Source organism: Balaenoptera acutorostrata, chromosome 12 (assembly GCF_949987535.1).
Source record: "Balaenoptera acutorostrata chromosome 12, mBalAcu1.1, whole genome shotgun sequence".
NCBI lineage: Eukaryota > Metazoa > Chordata > Mammalia > Artiodactyla > Balaenopteridae > Balaenoptera > Balaenoptera acutorostrata.
Window position 1 is genome coordinate 83,128,928 of NC_080075.1, and position 22,141 is coordinate 83,151,068.

At 38.1% G+C, this 22,141-nt stretch overlaps 1 protein-coding gene across 1 annotated transcript in view; it reads left to right on the forward strand.

Moving 5' to 3' along the window:
- NBAS (NBAS subunit of NRZ tethering complex) overlaps window positions 1-22,141 on the forward strand; it is a 345,265-nt gene that overhangs the window by 184,291 nt on the left and 138,833 nt on the right. The window contains exons 34-38 of the mRNA XM_007183498.2: window positions 476-633; window positions 1,399-1,488; window positions 17,450-17,617; window positions 20,489-20,602; window positions 20,940-21,063. Coding sequence (XP_007183560.2) covers window positions 476-633; window positions 1,399-1,488; window positions 17,450-17,617; window positions 20,489-20,602; window positions 20,940-21,063 — 654 coding nt within the window. The remainder of the gene's footprint in view (window positions 1-475; window positions 634-1,398; window positions 1,489-17,449; window positions 17,618-20,488; window positions 20,603-20,939; window positions 21,064-22,141) is intronic.

The following is a 22,141-nucleotide window of genomic DNA, read 5'->3' on the forward strand; positions in this document are numbered from 1 at the left end:
ACAGGTTGTTTTTAAATAAAGATTGTTCAGTTCTTCTAACAACCCAATGAAGGAGGAATTATTATTATTATTGTTTTTTAGTGCTGAAGGATGTGTGATACTTGGAACTTTCTCAAGCTCACACAAGTGCTTGGGCCATACCCTCAAGTCTTTCTGAATTCAGATACCCAGTCTTTTACTCAACATCAAAGCTCAGTAGATTATTTGTAGCATTGTCAGGTAATCTAAAATTTAACATAGTTTATTAGAAGAATTTATCTGGAGCAGCACTGAACTTTCTAGCCAATAAACTCACCTAATCTTTCTTTTCTAGTTTCAGGTCCGTATGTGCTTCTGCTTATATAATAATATGCATCACTAATGACTGACTTTGCTTTGGTAACATAAGACCTAAGCAGAAAGCCGTTTCTCATGTTAGATTAAGGACTTTTTCTTCTAGTGAAAATCAGTTTGTTTTTTCTTGCCCTTTTTCCAGGTTATTCTAAAAGTTGGGATGTTTGTAGCCAGTTAGGACAATCAGAAGGTTACCAGGACTTGGCCACTCGTCAAGAGCTCATAGCTTTTGCTTTGACACATTGCCCTCCTAGCAGCATTGAACTTCTTTTGGCTGCCAGCAGCTCTCTGAAGACAGAAGTAAGTGTTCCCAATAAAGTAAGTGCTCCTGAACTGTATGAAGTATATTTTGTTGAGTCTGTGGATTTGGGATTTGTGCTCTTTTTTTTTCAGCACGATGAAAATTTTAATTTATGGAAGAAAATAGTCTGTCACTTATATGAAAAGGGATTCGAAGATGTTAGGATATAAATTAGTGTTGTTGGCTTTATTACAGTAAAGAAGAAAGGGTACAGGTATGAGGAAAAAAGAAAGTATATTAGGAAATAAATTATTGAATATAATGGGGACAGGTCGTGCTCTCAAGAATAAGATACATAAGAAGTGGTCCTGTACAATATACTTGAAACCATATGAATTAAAACCAGTGATGGCAGCATCCCCTTAGAAGTCCTCTGGAAATGGCAGGATACGGGCTTTGGTTAGAGAGAAGCTGAATTTCCTAAAATTCATAGGCTAAATCTGTGTCGGGGGGATGGTGCTCTGGTTTGGAAATACAGTACTGTTAAATGCTGTTAAATACGTGAAGAGATTCTGGAAATCACATTTTTGTCTCATGGTCATTTATTACATTGTATATCAGGTTTTTCACACTTGATTCTGATCCTGAAACTGTGGTTGCATCCTTGTGAAGGTGTTCATGAAGTCCCATAGTAAGCCTGTTACCGCAAAGTAGTCGTTAGGAAATAGTGGGTTTTTTTTTTTTTTCCTCAAAAGAGTACTTTTTAAATTTCAAGGCTACATTGTAAAATGAGGCAAATTTTAAAACAATTGTTCTTTTTTCAGATTCTTTATCAAAGAGTGAATTTCCAAATCCATCCAGAAGGAGGAGAGAGTATCAGTGTGTCACCATTGATGAGTAAAGTGCTACAAGAGGTGAGTCAGGGTGAGAGGGAGGAGTTTGAAAGGTGGTTGTGAGAGGAATGAAACAGTCGCCTTACTCTGTGTGTGTGTGTGTATGTGTGTGTGTGTGTGTGTGTGAAGACTGTTCTTTTAAACTTTTTTTGTGTGTGAAATATAACATATAGAAAAATAAACAAAACAAAGATGTCAAAGTATCATAAAGAAAACATCCATGAAACCATCACACAGATGAAGAAATAGCTCATGACAGGCCTTCCACAGGTCCCCTCACGCCCTTCTAACTCTTCTCTCTCCTTCCACAGATCCTGACTCATCCCAATAACTAGATCCATGTGCGTTTTGTTCTTGTTTTAAAACAACTTTAAAACCTATCACACCCCTCCCAGTATGATAGTTTAATTTTACCCGTTTTTGTACTTTATGGAAATAGTTACACTCAATATTATGTTTGTGAGATCCGTCCGTGCTATTATATGTGTTGTAGTTGACTCATTGTTACTGCTGTATAGAAATTTATTGCTATATGCATATATTCCAGTTTATCCTTTCTAATGTTGACTGACATTGGTTTGTTTTCAGTTTTGGTTACTAAAAATAATGCTGTGTCATCATTCTGTATGTGTTTCTAGTGCACATGTGCAGACCTTTCTCTCTGGCGTGGACCTACCTAGCCCTGGAAGTCTGCATTATTAGATAAATGTGTACGTTCAACCTCAGTCGATAATCCCAAATAATTTTCTAAAGAGGTTTTACCCGTTGCACTCTCAACAGCAGTGTCTGGGATTGCCATTTGCTCCAATCCAGCACCTTGGCATGGGTGGTTTTCTAAATTTTACCAGTTCTCTTAAGTGTTTAGTGATATCTTTTTGTGATTTTGATTTGCATTTTCCTGATTACTAATGAGATGGACTTATCTCAGGAGAGGTCCTCTTTAGTGAAGTTCCTATTCAGTTCTCTTGCCCATTTCTATTGAATTTTAATCCCTTTTCCCTTTCCTCATTGAAATTCTTATGAATAAAATTTATCTGGACCCATTAAGTATGTATGAGTCTCAGGAGAGTTCATCCTGGGAGAGGAAGGAGGAAACATGTACTCACTGAGACCTCCCTCTTGTTGGTCAGCCTTTGCTCCATGGAATTTAACTTTTTATGACTATTTGTAGCAACATAGAATTGGCACTTTTTTAGGTCAAAGACAGTAGCTATTTCTGATATTCTAACTAGATAAATTTAGAGATGATAATCCTCTTTATAGATTGGTTTCCACAGGATTCCTTTAAATGGTAAGCTTCACTTTCAAAGTGTAAAATGTCATTCATTTTTCTAGTAACTATTTTGGAAGACATCTGTTGTGATAAGTGAACTACACCTAGTCTTTTTTTTGTTTTTATGTGTTTTTTGTTTGTTTGTTTGCCTTATATTTCCATACATTGATTTAATTTTTAATTTTTAATTTTTTTTGAGATATAGTTGATGTACAATATTATGTACTATAAGGCAAAAAATAGTGATTCACAATTTTTAAAGGTTATACTCTATTTATAGTTATTATTAAATATTGGCTATACTCCCAGTGCTATATAATATATCTTTGTAGCTTATTTATTTTATACCTAATAGTTAGTACCTCTTAATCCATTACCTTTATATTCCCCTCCCCCTGCTCTCTCCTCACTCATAACCACTAGTTTTTTCTCTATACCTGTGAGTCTGTTTCCTTTTTGTTATATTTATTAGTTTGTTGTATTTTTTAGATTCCACATATAAGTGATATCATGCAGTATTTGTCCTTCTCTGACTTATTTCATTTAGCATAACGCCCTCCAAGTCCATCCATGTTGTTGCAAATGGCAGAATTCCATTCCTTTTTATGACTGAGTAGTATCCATTGTGTGTGTGTGTGTGTGTACACACCACATCTTCTTTATAAATTGGCTGTATCCATCTTGCCGAACTCACCTGTAGTTGTATACTGTGTAGTTACTTTTAGAACTCTGGTACAAAGCTTCAATTGTGGAATCTATTAATAGAGTTAGGGAATAGTTAGCTTTGCCTACAGTGGAATATGTACAATTACTTCATTTCCATAATTCATTCTTTTATATGAAAATTCAGTTTGACAAACATTTATTGAATACACATGTGCATCCCCAGTTCAGTGCTAAGTGATCTCAGGATCTCAAAGAAGTTTGTAATGTGATTTTTGGCCCTTAAGGATTTTTCTCCTATTCCTCCTGTAGTGGTGACTCCAGGACAGCACTGACCAATAGAATTTTCTGCAGTGAGGGAAATATTCTGTATCTCCACCGTCCAGTGTGGTAGCCACTAGTCACATGTAGCTATTGAGCACATGGAATAAAGGTAGTGCAACTAAGATTGGATTGGAGATCACCGTTCTAGAAGGTGAGACATTCAGAGGAGGGTTGTGTTCTGCAGTCAACACTGCGGATAGTGGACTTTTTTTTGTTACTGTTGTTACACTCTCTTTGAACTGAAGTCATAGCATTTTCCAGGGGCCTGGAGTGGTGTAGGTGCATTTTGTCCTTTGGCGTGTTTTGACTTGTTGTATTGATTAGTTTCTGTTCGGTTTTCTCTTACTGGATATGAAAGCACATTAAATTCTATGGTGTTTTCTCCATGGGATTCAAAACAGTTCTTATATTGGGGAGTTGGCAAATTTTACCATTTTTCAAGGTCCAATGGAAGACCTGCTTTTCATGAGATCTTTATCCCCATTTTTGTACCTTTTGAACCTCTGATCCTTCCCCACTTGTTCAGCCGTATCACCCACTGTCTCTACAACCTCCTCTCTTTTCATGCCTTCCAAACATGTGCTGTGTTCCAGTCACACTGAAGTTACCCCATTCTCGGAGTAGGCTCTCTCACAGCTTTGGTGTTATTTAGGGTTCTCTTTGCCTGTCCTGCCCTTCTTGTCTTGTGCTCTTGTCATCTTCCTGCCCTCTTGATCCCATCTAAGCTGTCGTTTTCTTTATCAAGCTTTCCTGAGTCCCCATTGTTCCCTCTTTCATATCCCCCAAGCATCTCACATCATTGTATCAGCACGTGTGTGGTACGGTTTGGTGTGCGTGGTACGGTTTGGTATGTGTGGCAACGGAAAGTATGTCATTTACCTTTGTACTCTCTCCATGGAGTGCTTGTCACAGAGTGACTGCCTAGTAAATGTTTAATAAAGCTAATTTGGAAACTCCCACTGCAAAAAGATTAGTGTGTGGTAAAAATGAATTAGTAGATTTTAGCCTAAAAATATAGGGAATTTCCAGTTTAACTCATACGTGTGTGCTCTGGTTGCCATTGAGGTCCTGTTGTATTTCGGCCACTGTAAGGGGAGTATCATTTCTCTGTTTAGTAGAGAATTGCACCACGTTTTTGCTGAGTTCAGCTCCATAAGCTTATTCTGAATCCCCATCCTTCTTTGTAGAATCCATGAAAAGCCTTTTGTGGCTTTCGGGTTTCCTAGTTTTGCTTCTCTGATGAATTAGAAAGTGTCAGCCCGGCCCCTTGGTAGCCTCTTTGGAGTAGAGCCTGCTGTGTCACCAGAAGTGGGCACTTACTGCTCCGTTAAAATTCCTTCAGTAAACGTAGGCAGCCGCCAGCCGTCCTCCACAGGAGCCACTGAGCGAGGAAAAGGAATTCTTCCCAAATGATTGTCTGTTTTTGTCTTTTTTTTTTTTTTAGCGCCTTAAAAGCTTTCCGGTCTTCCTTTTTCCTCTTCCAACAAGCTGTAATAGATCTAGATCTCATGAAGTGCTAATCCAAGCCCTCAGTGAACACATGATGGCTTTGATTCATGAAGCACATTTCAGAATATTATAGCTACTATTATTAGATTAAAATGCAGTGCTTAGCCATAAGATGCCGTGTGTTACACATTAACAGTAGATGTAATAACCACATTGAATTATAACTCATAAATGAGAGCTGACTGTATATGTAATCTGCTTAATGCCCAAGACTTTCATTACTCAGTTGTGAAAATAATGATTTTTACTTATGTATCCAAGCAAAGAAAAGATGTTAAGTGCTGTTCTGTTGCATTTGCATTAGTACAAGCGGAGCATACAAGTTCGAAGATATTGGCTGTTGTCCCAGGGAACAAGATATTTGTTTTTAAATAGAACCAAATGCATAATTTGTGAATAACTACCAAATCAGAGATTTCTAGTTTCTTATTAATGTTGGTTATTGTGTTTTTTTAGATGTAACAGTATTCCACCACTTAGTGTGTATTAACATTTTGTTTAGTTAGTATTAGTTATATCACGTAGCCAATAGTGTTTTCCCCAGATAAATCTAATTAGAGTTGGAAATGGATAATATACAAGGTTCCCATTAAAAAGTCATTTTCACTGTGGGAATTCTTGTTATGAACGTTTTAAGTGGCTACAGATTTATACAACTGGACTAATTAATGTTTAGAATTGAGGCATGGGCTAAGCATAGAGCTATTTTGAATTTATAAATGGATTATTTAGAAATACTGAAATAAAAGCAAGCAAATGACAGTTGTATTTCAGTACCATGGACAACCCTTTCTTTTCCCCTTCACCAGTTGATGGACGTTTAAGTTTTTTGCACTCTTTAGCTATCATGAATAATGCTGCTGTGAACATTGGTATACAAGTCTTTGTATGGAAATATGTTTTGATTTCTCATGTAGGTATCTGGGAGTGGAACTGAAGGATTGTATGGTGTATATGTGTTAAATATTGGAAGAAATTGCCAAATTGTTTTCCAAAGTGGCTGCACCAGGAAGTATTAAGGTTCCAGTTTCTTCATATCCTTGCTAACACTTACTCTTGACTGGCTTTTTGCTTAAAGCAATTCTTATAGGTGTGTGTGGTATCTCATTATCATTTTGGTATGTGTTTCCAAATAACTGATGATAATGAGCATATTTTCATGTGCTTATTGGCCATTTCTATACCTTCTTTGGTGAAATGGCTATAAATATATTCCCCATTTTTTTAACTGTGTTGTCATCTCCTTACTAAGTCCTAAGAGTTTTTGCTGTTGTTGTTTTTAAACTCTTGGATACAAGTTGTTGGATGTGTGTTTTGAAAATATTTTTCTCTCAGTGTGTGATTTGACTTTTTACTTTTAACGGTGACTTTTGACTTTCTTAACGGTGACTTTTGAAGTGCAAAAGCTTTTAATATTGCTAAAGTCCAGTTTATTAACATTTTCTTTTATTGCTTGTGCTTTTGGTGTTGTATCTAAGAAATCTGTGCCTAACTTAAGGTTGTGAAGATTTACTCCTGTGCTTTTTTCCTAAGAGTTTTATAGTTTTAGCTTTTATATTTATTGATAAATAAGTAATAATGAACCACTTTTTGTATGAGATCAAAGTATAGGCTTGAGGAATATCCACATACAGAAAGATGGATTCGAACTTTACCTCATATCATAAACAAAAAAATGGACTTGATAGGATCATATTTGTTTTTTCTTTTATGTGATATCTTGTTCCTTCTTAAAGGATTTTAAGTCTTATATTGCACAAAGATACACATTAATATTATGAAGTTTAAAATGATTTCATCTGAAGTGGATTTTTGTTAAAATTATTGCCTTAGTAATTTTCATTTTTCCAGATGTTTTGAAATTCTGGTTTGCAAGCTTGTTTTGAGCCCTCCCATTCAGTTTAATTTTTTTTTTTTTTTTTTTTTTTTTTTTTTTGGCCATGCAACGCGGCATGTGAGATCTTAGTTCCCTGACCAGAGATCAAACCTGTGTCCCCCTGCAGTGGAATCATAGAGTCTTAACCACTGGACCGCCAGGAAAGTCCTCATTCAGTTTAATCTTTATTTCCCTAGACCCTCCTTAAGGATTCTGTAGTTTTGTCGTTTCCTCCTTTCTAATCCCTTGGTGCTTCAGTCCAGAACCACATCCTAGAGTAGCTTTTCACTTGGGACTCCCTCCCCCTGTACTAGTGAGGATGTGAGAAATACAGACATGGAACCAGTGATGGTTTGGCCCAGTTCCTTTGGGCTCTGATTCTAGTTCTCTGCCTCCATCGGCCCACAGCTTCATGAAATAAATATAAATACATAACCCCAGGCAGTGAGCCAGGCTGAAGTTCTCCCTCTTACAGGGAATCCTTTTAATTCCCAGTTCTTCTCTGAGAAGGAGGACCTGGCAGCCATTGCCAGCATCTGAATTCTGAGCCCCCAAATGTTGAACTCTATAAAGTTGAGTGTCTCTTACCTCTTTTTTCTATTATTCTCAGTATTTTGGAGCATGGTGAACATATTGCAACATAATTCATGACTCCATCTTGACTGGAATGTGTAATGTTTTCTTTAATTACAAATATAGTACAGGCTTCTATTTTAACAATCTGCTTATAGGGATTGTTAGGAATTCAGATAATATAGGAGTTCAGATAATCAATATAATCTGGCATACTTTATTTCTTGAAAGTGAAAAAAAAAGATATGTGAAACACTTATGAAAAAGTACTGACATCTGTTAATTTTTGATAAGACGTACATGTATATTTGTGGTAACTTTGGTCTTTCTGATTTTTTTAAAATATAAAAATAATCAATAATACATTGATATGTAAGTTCTCTCTCTCCCCATTCTATGTATCCCACTGCTCAGAGGTAAACATTTTAAAGTTTATATATATCTTTCCAGACTTTTTCTGAGCATAGACAGATTTTCTGTATAGCTCTCCTCTGTCTCCTGGAGGGCTATTATTTTATTCTTTAAACTAAAATGGATTTGTACTGCATATATTATTTTGGAGCTTGCTTTTTTTCATATAATGATATGTGTCATGGACATCTGACCTTGTCATTGCATATAGACCATTTATGTCATGGTGTAACAGTGGTCCCTGAATATGTATGTAGCATGATTTATTTATCTTTTCCTTTGCTTTTCAACTTTTGGATTGGGCCCAGTTTTCCTCTATTTTGGACTGAACTGCACTGAGCATGTTATGTACACATCTTTGCATATTCATGCTAGTATTGCCCTGGGATAAAATGGGAGAAATGGGCTCCTGAGAGAGACAGTTGCCTGTTTCTTGCGGTCTGTCCTCCATAACTTTGTGTAAGTGCTGCCTAAAAAATTGGGCATGGAAAAAGAAAATAAAAATATACTCCATATACCTCTATTTTTCCTAGCTACAGTTCTCTTAATCTGGATCCAGGAATGCTAGAAGATTCAAAAAGGGTTCAGTCCCTAAAGCCCCTGAAATAGTGTGTCAAATTTGTTGTGTTAGTATGTGTCTGTTTGTGACTTTGTGTGTTCATGTATGTACACATGCATGTGCATTCAGTTTTCTGGGGGAAAGCAGTTACAGCTTTCATTAGAAATGTATAGTGGGCTATGACTCCCAAAGATGAGAACGTCTAAACTGTAGCCTGGCCTGTTAATTAGCAGATGAACTGAAGCAGAGTCAGACTTTAGAGTGATTTACAACACGGGGTATTTTTCTACTGCTTCTTCTCATAAATAGTTCCAGAAGTAGTATCACCAGGAATAAGGGTTGCATTCTTAATATTTCAAATTCAGGATGAAATTTGCTATAAGTAAGTGTTAGGTGCAGGGAAGTACTTTGGATTATTTACAGATACGTTGGAGGAGAGAGGGTAGTGGCTGAGCTCAGTTTGAGCTCTGTTTGTGATCCTTACCTAGGTTATGGGTACCACCAGCTCAGTTCTCAGTTGGCAAACAGGTTTCTCAGAAATTAGCCCTCAAATTACCAGATACCAGGGAGAGCAGCTCCTAAATAGATTACTATAGTAATTGATCAACAAGAATTGTTTCTGTAAGCCATGCTTGATGTATGGAACTGTCCTTGTTCTTGTGAACCTGTTTGGTTATGTTGTCTATTGTAGGACTTGGAAAATATTATTAGTGCTTAGGAAGTTAACCTTTGAGCTGTGTAACACTTGACATTAATGAGATTTCATGTTAAATTTTATGCTGGGAGTTGTTGACTTGGTTTGGGGGATTAATCTATTTCTGCTGTTATACACTCTAAATTAATTAGCAGTGTGCAACCATGAATATAAAAATTGCCAGTAGTAATCATTTCAGGAGTAAATTTTGCCTAACCTCTTTTTGCTTTCCCTGTTACATGGAGTTGAAAGAAAACTGTTTTCCTCATTAATGCCTCTGGTTACACTATAATCTTGGTAGACTGCCCCCAAATTAAATGCTTCTTCTGCAGTCTAAATGAGCCTTTTATTTTACTTTCTCTTTTGTATTTCTTATAAGGGAGGAATCTCTCACAGAAAATACTTTTATCATGTACATTTCTGTGCACTGGAATTTCATTTATCTTCTGAAACAAACTTTTCAGTTTCCATGTTTAAAACTTTCTATCTTGAGTTAGCCAATCCATATGAACAGAGTAAAGTTGAGGTTTATTTTATGAAATGGAATAATTGTTTTATAGCCTGTAGTTTTTGATATTTTTCAGTTGATTTGATTTTCCTCTGAACGAAGTTGTGTCCTGCTTAAGTGCCATATTTCTTACGATGTTTATATTTTTAGTTCTATACTTGGATTAGTTGATAACATTCAAATCATTCAGTATGCCCTCTCAATTAAGAAGATTCTAAAGATGGACCAGAATTGAAAATGTGACATGAAATCTTATTTGAATAACATTTAGCTACTTAGGCATAACACATTAGGGTTTAGAAAATGTTTCTTCAAACATTTAAATAGTACAGTAAAATCAGACTTCTTATTCATATCTACAGATACAAACAATAGATTAGGAATTTTCACATACCCTGAGCATTTAGTAATGAATAAACATGGTCTCTGCCCTTGAAAAACTACTGTCTAGGTGAGAAGACAGACAGAAAAATCATAATGTCAGTATATTATGATACGTGCATTAAAAGTATGCATATAATTCTATGAGTGCAAAGTACACTGTCTTAACAGGATTTTACTGACAGCAAAAATGCCACATTTCAAGGAAAATATAGAGGAACTTCTTTGCAGCCTTGGAGTAGGAAAAGACTTCTTGCAAAAAATACTAATCATAAAGTTAAAAAACTGATAATTTGGACTAATTTAGAAGTTTAAAAACTTCTTTTAATCAAGACACTGTTAAGGCGAAAAAATAATCTGCAGAATAATAGAAGATATTCATAATTCATATATCTAATAAGGGCTATGTATCCAGAATATATAAAAAAAAACTCCTGCAAATGCATAAGAAAGACAGACAACCAACAGAAGAATGGGCAGAAGACTTGAACAGGCACTTCACAAAGGAGGACATTCAAATGACCAATAAATACAGGAAAAAGTATCCAACTTCATTAGTCATGGAGAGATGCAAATTAAAACCATAAAGAAGTCCCATCATATACTCACTAGAACTGCTAAAATGAAAAAGACAAGAGATACCATGTGTTGGCATGGATATGGTGCAACCAGAACTCTTATAATTGCTGGTCAGAGTATGAATTGGTATAATCATTTTAGAAAGTGTTAGGCACTATTTACTAAGTTTGGGCATTTGCACGCTCTATAGCAGTTCCACTACTAGGTATATACCGAGAAATGCAAATGTTCACCAAAAGATAATTACTAGCATGTTCAGGGCAGCACTATTGCTGTTAGGTCCAAATTAGAGAGTACCCAACTGCTCATCAATAGAAGGAAGGATAAATAATTTCTGATTTATTCACACAAAGCAGTAGTATTACATTAGCAATGTAATAGTGTTACACTAACAATGAGTTGGACAATCTTCAACTACTCACAAGAGTATGAATGTATTTATGTTGCATGAAAGAAATCAGACACAAAGAGTACATGATTCCATTCATATAAAGTATAAAAGTAGGCAGATTTAATTTATGCTGCTGGAAGTCAGGAAAGTGTTTATCTTGGCAGTGATGGTGGCTGGAAGAGAGCACAAGAGGGGGTGTATCTGGGTAACTGCTGGTGTGCTGTTTCTCAGCCTCGGTGCTGGTTACATGGGTAACTGCTGGTGTGCTGTTTCTCAGCCTCGGTGCTGGTTACATGGGTAACTGCTGGTGTGCTGTTTCTCAGCCTCGGTGCTGGTTACATGGGTAACTGCTGGTGTGCTGTTTCTCAGCCTCGGTGCTGGTTACATGGGTAACTGCTGGTGTGCTGTTTCTCAGCCTCGGTGCTGGTTACATGGGTGTGTTAAAACTTATCAAGCTGTACTCTTAAATGTATGCATTTTAAAATATATCTTATACTTCAATGAAAAGATTTTTAAAGAAAGATCCCTATGCCTGGATTAAGGACAGGAAGGGAGAAGACATGCTGGCAGTATTGTCTGTGCATCGTGGGATTGTGAATAAATATTATGTCTTTTTTCCCTATTCTTTTAAATTTTTCAAACCACCTTTATCAGATTGTGGTAGTTTTATAATGCAGAAGAATAAATTAACTTAAATAAATACGCTTGCTTGTATGTAACATATTGCCAGTGGGTGAAACCCCTGCAGAGAGCAAGTGGACCGCACGTCTGGAGAGCCAGACCTGGTTGAGAAGAGAGGAGACACCGCCGGCCAGTTGTCTGTGGGCGGCATATTCAACCTGATTGGTCTGCAGTTTACTTTCGTCTCAAATGGTATTCCAGTACCCACTCAGCAGTGCTATTGTAAGTTTAGGAATGACCGTTGAAGCACCTTGCTCAGTACCTGGCACATAGTTAGCATTTGATAAACGGTAGCCATTATGATTCTTATGTATTATAAACAAGAGTCTTAGACGGTACTCTCGGTAAATAATGTGTCTAGATCTCCCTTATTACTTTTTGTGAACCTGGTCCTATGTTCCTTGACAACTTGCATTGCTCATTTTTACCTTTATTGCATCTAACCCTGTTTAACAGATCGTTTTTTTCCCCCATGTTTTTTTTTTTTTTTTCTCCCAGCCTTTCACTAAGACCCAGCTTGATGACCATCTACTTTCTTTTTCAGATGTTTGGATTCAGAATCCTTGAATTTCTCTGCTTATCTGACTTACCTCAGGCTCTTTTCACCTTTAGAAGAAATAGAAATAAAAACATTTAAACTTAATATATGCATTCAGATGCAAATATACCTTATGGAAACTTCATCTATTCCCAGCATCACTGCCTTAATTCTTGGACTAATGCATCAGTGTCCTAAGTGGATTCCTGTTCCTGGAATAATATTTCTAAAACACAAATCTAATTATGTTATTCCCTTTGTTTAAAGCCTTTCAGTGGTGTCCCATCTGTCCAGGTGATGATGGAGGTACTTCAGTGTGGTCAGTAGGTCTCTTGCTGGTCTTGCCTCCGCCTGCCTTTCATCCTCATATGCCCTGCCCTTCGTCTTTGTGTGCCCTTTTCTACACCTTCATTGAATTAACTTAAATTTCCTTCAGTTTGCCCTGCTGTTTCATGCCTTTTATTTACATAAGTCTACCTGAAATCATCACCATTTCTTCTTTGGAAGCCTTAAGTTCTTTCCTGCTGAAATATTGCTTTCTGTGTGAAGCTCTCTATGCTTGTGCCTCTAGGCAGGGGACGTGTGACCTCTCTTTATGCTCCCATAGTACTTTATGTGTACCTCTGTTACAGAAGCTGATATTATTCTGCAGTGGTTTGTCTATGTCTCTGCCTCTCTTTCTAGTTTCTGAGCTCCTTGAGGGCAGAGACTCTGCCTTCCTTGTTTTTGTCACCTTATTGCCTAGTGTAATATAGTATAACATCAAATAGGAGTCACTCGGTGAGTATTTGCCGAGCAGGTGAATGAATTCTGATTAGTTTCTGTTTTTTTCCCAGGTGTAGCTTTCTAAGTAATTAAAAAATATAACATAAATTGAGATGCTTACTATATTTTACATATATTAACATATATACACACATATTTATATTTGAATCTCTCTGTGTATGTATATGCATGTATAGAGAGGGAAGGGGAGAAAGAGAATGTCTAGTTACTGCAGATTCCTTCCGAGACTTATTTCTGGCAAAGAACTATTTTTGGCAGTGTTATTGAGAGAGGGACATGTATATACAGTACTAGTTCTCCTCAGTGCAGAGTTTTACCGGGGGCAGAAGCTTAGAAGCAGAACGTACAGGCATGCACAGCTTTCAGTAGCCCAGATGCGCCTGCAGGGTGACGTGCGCACCCAGGAGCTGCCCAGCGGGAAGAGGCGCCGCCGCCACGACGCGCGACGGGAGTTGGAGGCACCACCTACACCGCCGCGTAACAGCGGAAGCTCCTTGGCCGGGGCTGTGACCCTGCTAGAAAAGAGGGGCCTCCGGAGTGCAGGAGCTGGAATCAGCTTGCTTTTCTTCTAAGTCAGACGTGATGAGCCAAGCTGTCTGTGCTACTAAAGTGGAGAAGAAATGAGCCTCTTGCCATCTTCTCAAATAGTGAAGAACTTAAGGAAAGACTTATAGTGATGCTACCATTAAAACAACTATTTTTGGTTTTCGAGTTCCCTTGCAGTTTTTATGCCCAGCATACACATAAGGCACTTCGTAAAGCCCTGGCACATAGCAAGCTTTCAAGACGTGGCAGCTATCGTTAAGATGGCTCCTGTAGGGAGAATTATGTTTTTTCCTATGTCGGTCTTTCTACCCTGTCTTTTCAGTAGTGTTGATAATGAGCTTCAGTCTTTCATTCGGTCTCCCTAACCCCATCCCCCAACCCACCACGCATGCAGAGGAGAGGGTCCTTAACCTTCCTGATTGCTGAAATTGAGAGAAAGAACTGAGAATGTAAGGTGCAGCCTCCCTGGGTTCCCTCCTGGTTTTGCCTGTCAATAGGAGGGTGCATTCTGCCCTAGTTTTTGTGCCTTGAAGTTAAACACATGTGGACTGTTTTATTTACTTGTTTACTTAGGCACTGAGTCTTTACAGTCCGGTGTGTTGTACATTAGCAGCACGTCTCAGTTTGGAGTGGCTGCATTTCCGGTGTGCAGTGGCCCTGTGTAGCTGCCAGCTGCTGGGTTGGACAGCACAGGTTCAGGGCAGTTCTGGAAGTTTGCTTGGCCCAGTGTTCTACTGCTGGGCTGCTGTGATTATTTTCCTTAGATGGGTCTTCTCTGTAGACTCAACTCCTCCTTGGAAAAGTTACTCCAAGATGTAGACTTGCAGAAGGATTTGAACCTTGTTACGACTGGAGGTTTAAGCCATATTCTCCACTCCAGAATAAAGGGGATGCTGCTGATCTTTCTGATTCCTGCCTGTATTTTTTTATTTGTTTTAATTAATCATGATTCAGTTGTAGGTAACAGAAAACAGAAAACATTCTAGCTGTTATAAACAGAAGAGGACTTTTTTTTTTTTTAATGAGAGTTGGAGTCTTACAAAATCTTTCAAAGGACCGGAGGAGCAGGCTTTGGTGTGTTTTTAAGAGTAACTACTGGAAAAATATTGAGGCGCTTGCCTGCTACAGGAGCCAATGTCCGCCATAAAAAGTTGGGAAATCGGAAAACCACTCCTTATCAGCTGGCTCCAGTGCTATACTGACTCTACCAAGATACCAGCCAGCAAAGTGGTAGTCTTTACTGTCCTTTACCGCCGTGAAACTAGGGTCTGGGCACTGCTGGTACTTCTATAGCCACTACTGCAAAAAAGCAACTAGGACGACCAGAAAAGAAAAAAAAAAAGAAGAAAAGTTAGGTTTACTGCTTGCCAGTAGAAAAGCAGAGTAATAACGAAAGTATGGTCTCTACTGTAGTTTCACCTCGCAAATTTTATGCCGTGGGTGCACCTGTTTGAGGAAAACTAGGTCATGTGTGGTGTCATAAGGAGCCGTAAGGAGTCTGGGAAACGTAGTCTTCAGCTTTTCAGCTTCTAGCAACACAGTCTGTAAGGCATCCGGAACAGAGTCGGGTGAAACAAGCTTCAGTATCTGCCACGAAATCTGAATTCCAGGAGAAGTGCTGTTTTTTATTTGCACCTGAACTCCAAATGGTTATTTTTAGCATGGTTGCCCTTATATACAATCAATTTAACATGATTTTTTCTTTTTTAACATATCATCCTTTTTTCTGTGTTGTTTTCATAATTAAATTATAGTTTATAATGCATTGAGTTGATGGTTTATACCTTTCCCAAAGTCCAGAAAGCCCATAGGAAACAGAGGTTTAAAAAATTTTTTTTAATTGAGATACACTCGACATACATTATTGTGTAAGTTTAAGGTGTGTAATATATTGATTTGATATATTAATATTGCAGTATAGTTGCCATTGTAGCATTAGCTGACACCTCTATAGCATCACATAATTATCACTTCTTCTAGTGCTGGGACACAATTTTTTTTCTTGTTAAAAAATTAGAAAATCTTTTGAGAAAACCAACAGCAAAGTAGGTAAATTGTAAGTATCGGTTAATACAGCTTAAGTACATTTCCCTTTAGCAGTAAGAATAAAATTCAAATGCTTTTCTAGAAATTATTAAGTATCCTAACATGATGTAGTCATTTTCTTTTACTGCTATGTTACTATAATTTAGCAGCTTTAAAACAATGCAAATTGATTTCTTATAATTCCCATAGGACAGAAACCTGGCAGGCTTGGGTGGATTTCTGCTTAGAGTCTCAGCCAAAATCAAGGTGCCGGCAGGGCTGTGTTGTTTTCTGGAGGCTCTAGAGGAGAATTTGTTTCCATGCTCATTCATGTTGTTGACAGAATTTAATTCCTTGTGTTTGTAAGACTGAGGTCCTCATTGCCTTGCTGGCTCTCACCTGAAGTTTCTTCTCAGCTTCTAGATGCTTCTCGCATTCTTTAGCTTATGGCCCCCTCGCTCCATCTTTGAAGCCAGCAATGATGGGTTGAATCCCCTCATGCTTCACATCTCTCCTGCCTCTTCCCCCGTGGCACCTCTGTGACCCTAGCTGGGACAGGTTCTCTGCTTTAAAGGCTCACGTGATTAGGTTAGTTCCACTCAGATAATTCAAGATTATCTCTTCACCTCAAGGTCTGTGTCCTTAATCATATCTGCAAAGGCCCTTTGCCATGTAATGTAATATACTTGCAGGTTCCAGGGATTAGGATATAGACATTTTGGGGGGGGGGGCATAATTCTACCAACCAGATATGGCAACTGTCAGGTTGGTCTAAAATGGTGAATTTGTCCTAAGTGTTTGTTGTGTGATGATGTCTTGGTAATTATTGAGTAATTATATGATTTATCATTTTTTATTACTTAAATAACATATTAATGAATGATGTGATACAGACCTAAATAGCCAAATTAAACTATTCTTCTATTATTAACAAGAAAGCCATTTATATTGCAAGACTAGACCTTAATTTTTCTTTCCTTTAACTGGGATACGACAGAAAAAATAAGTAGAAGTAGACAGATACTAAACCAAAAACTTGGCTTTTGTAGAACAAATTTATCTTTCTTTGATCAAAAGCAGATGTAGTTGCTGTCATTTCTGTTTAAACAAATGTTAATGTATTGGCATTTTCCTCCACATGGAATCTCTTGGGTTAGTAAATGGAGAGTTTGAATTTTAGCTGATTGCTTCAAGATTGGCAGGAGGTTCCACATTATAAGCCTTTTAAATACTAATAATCATCCACTTGTTTGCATGAAAAACAAAATGCCTTTCAACATTTAAAGGTGGATCATCTGAATCTTCTATATTTGTCTGGGTCACAGTAGCACTGTTCAAATGAATATTTCTTAATTAATCTAAATAATAAATACTTTAAAATATCTTATCAAAGAAACAAACGTGAGTATCTCATTGGAGGATATTATATTGGTAAAAAAATGATGAACCCATTATTTGCCTTATAAATATTTCTTTGACTAATGCAATAAGATGTATTTTCCTTTACCGAATTTTCTTTTGTAAATGATTCGAGGAGGTACAATATGCTAATAGTGCTTTGTTTCACATTTTTTTGTTACTGGCAAAGGTGGATTTTTAGATCTATTTGTCTCCTTGTGACTTCCCACGTTTTTGCTCTTGCCATTTTCTTTTTTTTTAACATAGGATGAAGTAAGTGTCCCAGGCAGCAACTCAGCTGACCTGTTCCACTGGACCACTGCTACCACCATGAAAGTCCTTTCCAACACCACGACCACCACCAGGGCTGTGCTGCAGGCTGTCAGCGATGGGCAGTGGTGGAAGAAGTCATTGACTTACCTTCGACCCCTTCAAGTAAGCAATGCATCTTGCTTTTTTAATTCAGTTGGTGTGGTTTATATCAGGTCATTAGCATGCTCTTCAGTTGGTTTGACTGTTGTTACAGCTTTATCTTCTTTGGATTATTAAAATAATCTCTTAAGAAATCTAGGCCTCGCATCAGATAGGAAATGAGTAATTGATTTTATGGAATGTAATATACTACCATACAATACTTGCAAAAGACACCGATATGGATTTAAGTACGGTTTGGTTTATATGTCAGAATTGAAGTTTACTGGGATGAAAAGGAAAATGATGTTTATCAAGGCTCTCTCTCTTTTGCTATGTTTCTATAGGCCAGTAGTGGAAGAGAAGTGCTAGGAGCCAGCCTGGGGGCTGTCTTAGTTCTCTCGAGCTGCTGTAACAAAAATATCGTAGACTGGGTGGTTTAAGCAGCAGACTGTTATTTCTCACAGTTCTGGAAACTGGGGAGTCCAAGATCCAGGCGCTGGCAGATTTAGTATTTGATGCAGGCCTGCTTCCTGGTCCATAGACTGCCATCTATTTGCTGTGTCCTCACATGGCAAAAGGGGTGAGGGACTTCTCTGGAGTCTCTTTTATAAGGGCACCAATCTCATTCCCGAGGGTTCTGCCATCATGACCGAATCACCTACCAAAGTCCCCACCTCTTAATACTATTACACTGGGGTTAGGATTTCAACATATGAATTTGGGGCGGGGGGGCACAGACATTCAGTCTTTAGTAGGGCCTTTAGGTAAAGAGAATGGTTTAACCGATTCTTTCACGTATTCTGCAAGTAGAGGTCAAGACAAGCAATAGAACAACTGAGTTTGCTTTCTGTGACATCTTAACCCACTGTGTCCCTGCTGTCTCCTCTGCATTCTCACACTGCCATCCATCCTTTAATCTCACACTGGAAAACTAAGAGGAAAAAGAAACATGTGCCTTTTTATAAATGCACCCTGAACATTTGAGTATCTTATTTATTAATTCATTCTGCAAATACTTACAGGCATTTTCCATGTGTCAGATAATGTGCTTATCCCTGGGAAAAGAGTGGGGAAATTCTTCAGTCTAATTCCCTTCCCTTGTGTAACCTGTATCCCAGTGGAGGAGACAAAGAAACCAACAGATACAATAATGAAATGGCAGGTGGTAATGAGTACTATGAAGGTAACTATGTACTATGAAGATAAGCAAGGTCAGGGAATAGTGAGTGATACCCGGGGGAGTGAAGTTCTGATTAGGGAAGTCAGTTTCTCAGAAGAGGAATCACTCTGAGCAGAAAGTTGATTGAGCCGAGTAGGGCAAGTACATTTTGAAGGAGTGTGCTTGACATCTTTGCAGGACAGAAAGGAGGCCAAAGTAAGTGGGAGCAGAGTGATGAGTGGGAAGAATGGTAGGAGATGAGATCAGAGAGGTGGTGAAGAGGCCCACCACGTAAAGCCTTCCATAGACTGTGGTAAGGACTACACGTTTTGTTCTCAGCAACACAGAGAGCTGTTGGAAAATTCAGACAATGCAGTTGTGTGATCCAGCTTTACTTTTCATAAGTTTATTTAACTTCTGTGTAGAGAGCCGTCAGTAGTGAGTCAGGAGTGAAGCAAAAAGACGGATCTCTCCTCCAGGACTCCAGGTGAGAGATGTTGGTGGTTTGGGTTAGGGTAGCCATGAAGGAAGTGGGAAGTGTTTGGTTTGGGGATGTATTTTGTGGACCTGATGATGGTCTGAATGTGGGATATGCAAGAAAGAGAACTAAGGATGATCGCCCAGAAGAAACCACTTACTGACATGCAATGGGCTTGACTTTGGGTTAAGTCTGTGTATCTCTCATCATTTCATGTATCACACTGGATTATGATTAGGGTTACTTTTCTGTCTCACCTGTTGGGGTGTTTTGAGGGTTTATGTCTTAGGTAAAATGTTTAATACTGTGCCTAATATATAGTTTCTATTAAGTGTCAGTTGTAACTTTTAACATCATTTGCAGCAGGAGCTTGATTGTTTCCTGAGGCTATGCTTGGCCTAAAGTAAGTGCTCAATAAACTTTGGAGGAATGGGTGAATATCTTCTACTTGCCTTTTCCAGTAAGGGGCTCTTTACAACCTATTTGAGGAGAGCAAAACATAAAGACAGTTAACCATGGTAGGGATACTATAATACTGCTAATGAGGAATACTGGTGACCAGTCTTATGAAAGCATCTGTGTGGGTTGTAGTTGTGGAGGAGGTGGGAGTGGTGAAGGCAGCCCAGTTGTACCTTGTCTGCATCTGGTGCAGTTTCAGCAGGTGCGGTCTGAGGTGGGCCTGGAAGGAGAGGTGGGCAGTCAGCGTGGACCATTACCCTCATAATGGAAGAAAGGCATAGAGGCCGGTAGGATGCATAAAGTAGATGGTTTAATTGGTGTGGAGAGTTAGTCTTTAAAGCTAATTAACATTTAATAAATTTGAATGTTATTCTATGCAGTTGAGATTGAATACTGTTGACTGCATTATTCAGAGCTACTGAAGGATTTTGGAGCAAGGGAACAGTATGTACAGAATGATGTTTTGGAAAGGTTATTCTGACTGTTGTATAGAATGTTGGCCATGTGTGTAACACCGATTGTTTCGATGTTTCTGATTCAGTGATATCAAAGTGACCAGGAAAATCGAAAGGCCCTTCAGGGTAAGGTTGAAGTGCTGCACTTAGAATGTGGTGATTATTCTTACATCCTCCGCTGGGTATCGGTGTCACTCTGACACTCTCTCTTTGGATCACACAGTGCACATTGATGAGTTTCTCCTGAAATCTCTTTGTTCTGTCTTCCATCCTTTCCTCCTCCACCTCCCCTCCCAGGTCTCTTTCTTTTTATCCAGTGTTCTTCACTTTGTTCTGTTTAGGGACAAGAATTTGGTGGTGCTTATCGAATTGGAACCAGAGCCAATGAAGGCCTAGAAAAACAAGGCTGTCATCCTTTTTACGAATCTGTCATCTCCAATCCCTTTGTTGTAGAGGTAAGGTACAGTGTGCCTAAGAACACAGATTTAACTGTCATGGTGTTGTGGGCATTTTACAGTGAACAAAACTTACAAGTTTCCTGAAAATGTACTTCTTTTGCTTTGTTCTTACTCATGTTGTTCATTGGTTTTATGTGATTTGTTTCATATACATTACAACATGTTATGAGACTAAAATCAATTTATAATTTTACATAAAATAATATGCTTTAGTAAGTGAGAAGCTATAATTCAAGTTACCAGAAGATAAAATTCCTATCATTATGTTTTCTAAGAATATCTTTATAGAGAAAAAGACACCCTACCAAATGGTGTAACTGCTTCTTTTGTCTAGTCTGAAGTGACCTATGACACCTATCAGCATGTCCCGGTGGAAAGCTTTGCAGAAGTATTGCTGAGAACTGGGAAACTGGCAGAGACTAAAACTGAAGGAGAAGAAGTATTTCCAACAACAGAAGGTATGAAAGAAGGTTCTAGTTCCCCGACAGTGTGTAACTCATATTAGGAGAATAATAGATGAGACTGTATAAATGAATGAGAGTTGGGAAAAACAATAACATTTTCAGTAATTTTGAATAGCTTAACTTGACACCATCATTTATACATTTATTTATTCATTGATTTAAATCATTTATGGAGTATCTACTCTTCTGGATACTTACTAATTGAGGAGTTAAAAGGTAAATAAGATATAATTCCTATCTTTAGGTTGCTAATTATGTACAGTGATTCTTATAGTGAATGATATAAAGCGCTCAATAGATATTTCCTTTTTTCCTGCTTTTATGGATTAATTAAGAACGTTTAAGTGCTTGTTTCAGGGAATGTAGGTGTATATTTCATCTTAAGAGTTTTCTGCACGGTGACATATCTTTCCATGTGACATTTTTTGAAAAGAATGAAATGTATGCAAGTTTACCAAAGACAACTCGCCATTTGTACTTTTTTCCTCTTTAGCCTCCTTCTTTTCAAGGTTCCAGGGTAATTGCCTTGACTTTTTTTGTTTTTTTTCAATTTTCCCTCTCTCTCTGCTCTACCATCCTTAGTGGGTACCTCAGGATTTAAAGGCTACTGGGGCTCCAACTATCTTGTCTATATTCCAGGCATCAGTAAGGAGGAGAGTGGGGGGTAGGAAAACAGTTTTCTTGGCAGTCCTGTCCAGGACTTCCACGTACCTATTACTGGCTACATCTAACTGCCAGTGAGCCTGGACGATGCTGTCTCTTAATGGAGCACATTGCTGTGTGGAATAAAACTTGGGGAAATGTGTGTGGGGAATAGAACTGCCATGTTCCCAGAAACCTGATGCTATAACTTATTTTTAGATCATTCTTTTTTTTTTAAATTTATTTTTATATTTTTTTATTTTTTTGGTTGTGTTGGGTCTTCGTTTCTGTGCGAGGGCTTTCTCTAGTTGCGGCGAGCGGGGCCACTCTTCATCGCGGTGCGCGGGTCTCTCACTATCGCGGCCTCTCTTGTTGCGGAGCACAGGCTCCAGACGCGCAGGCTCAGTAATTGTGGCTCACGGGCCCAGTT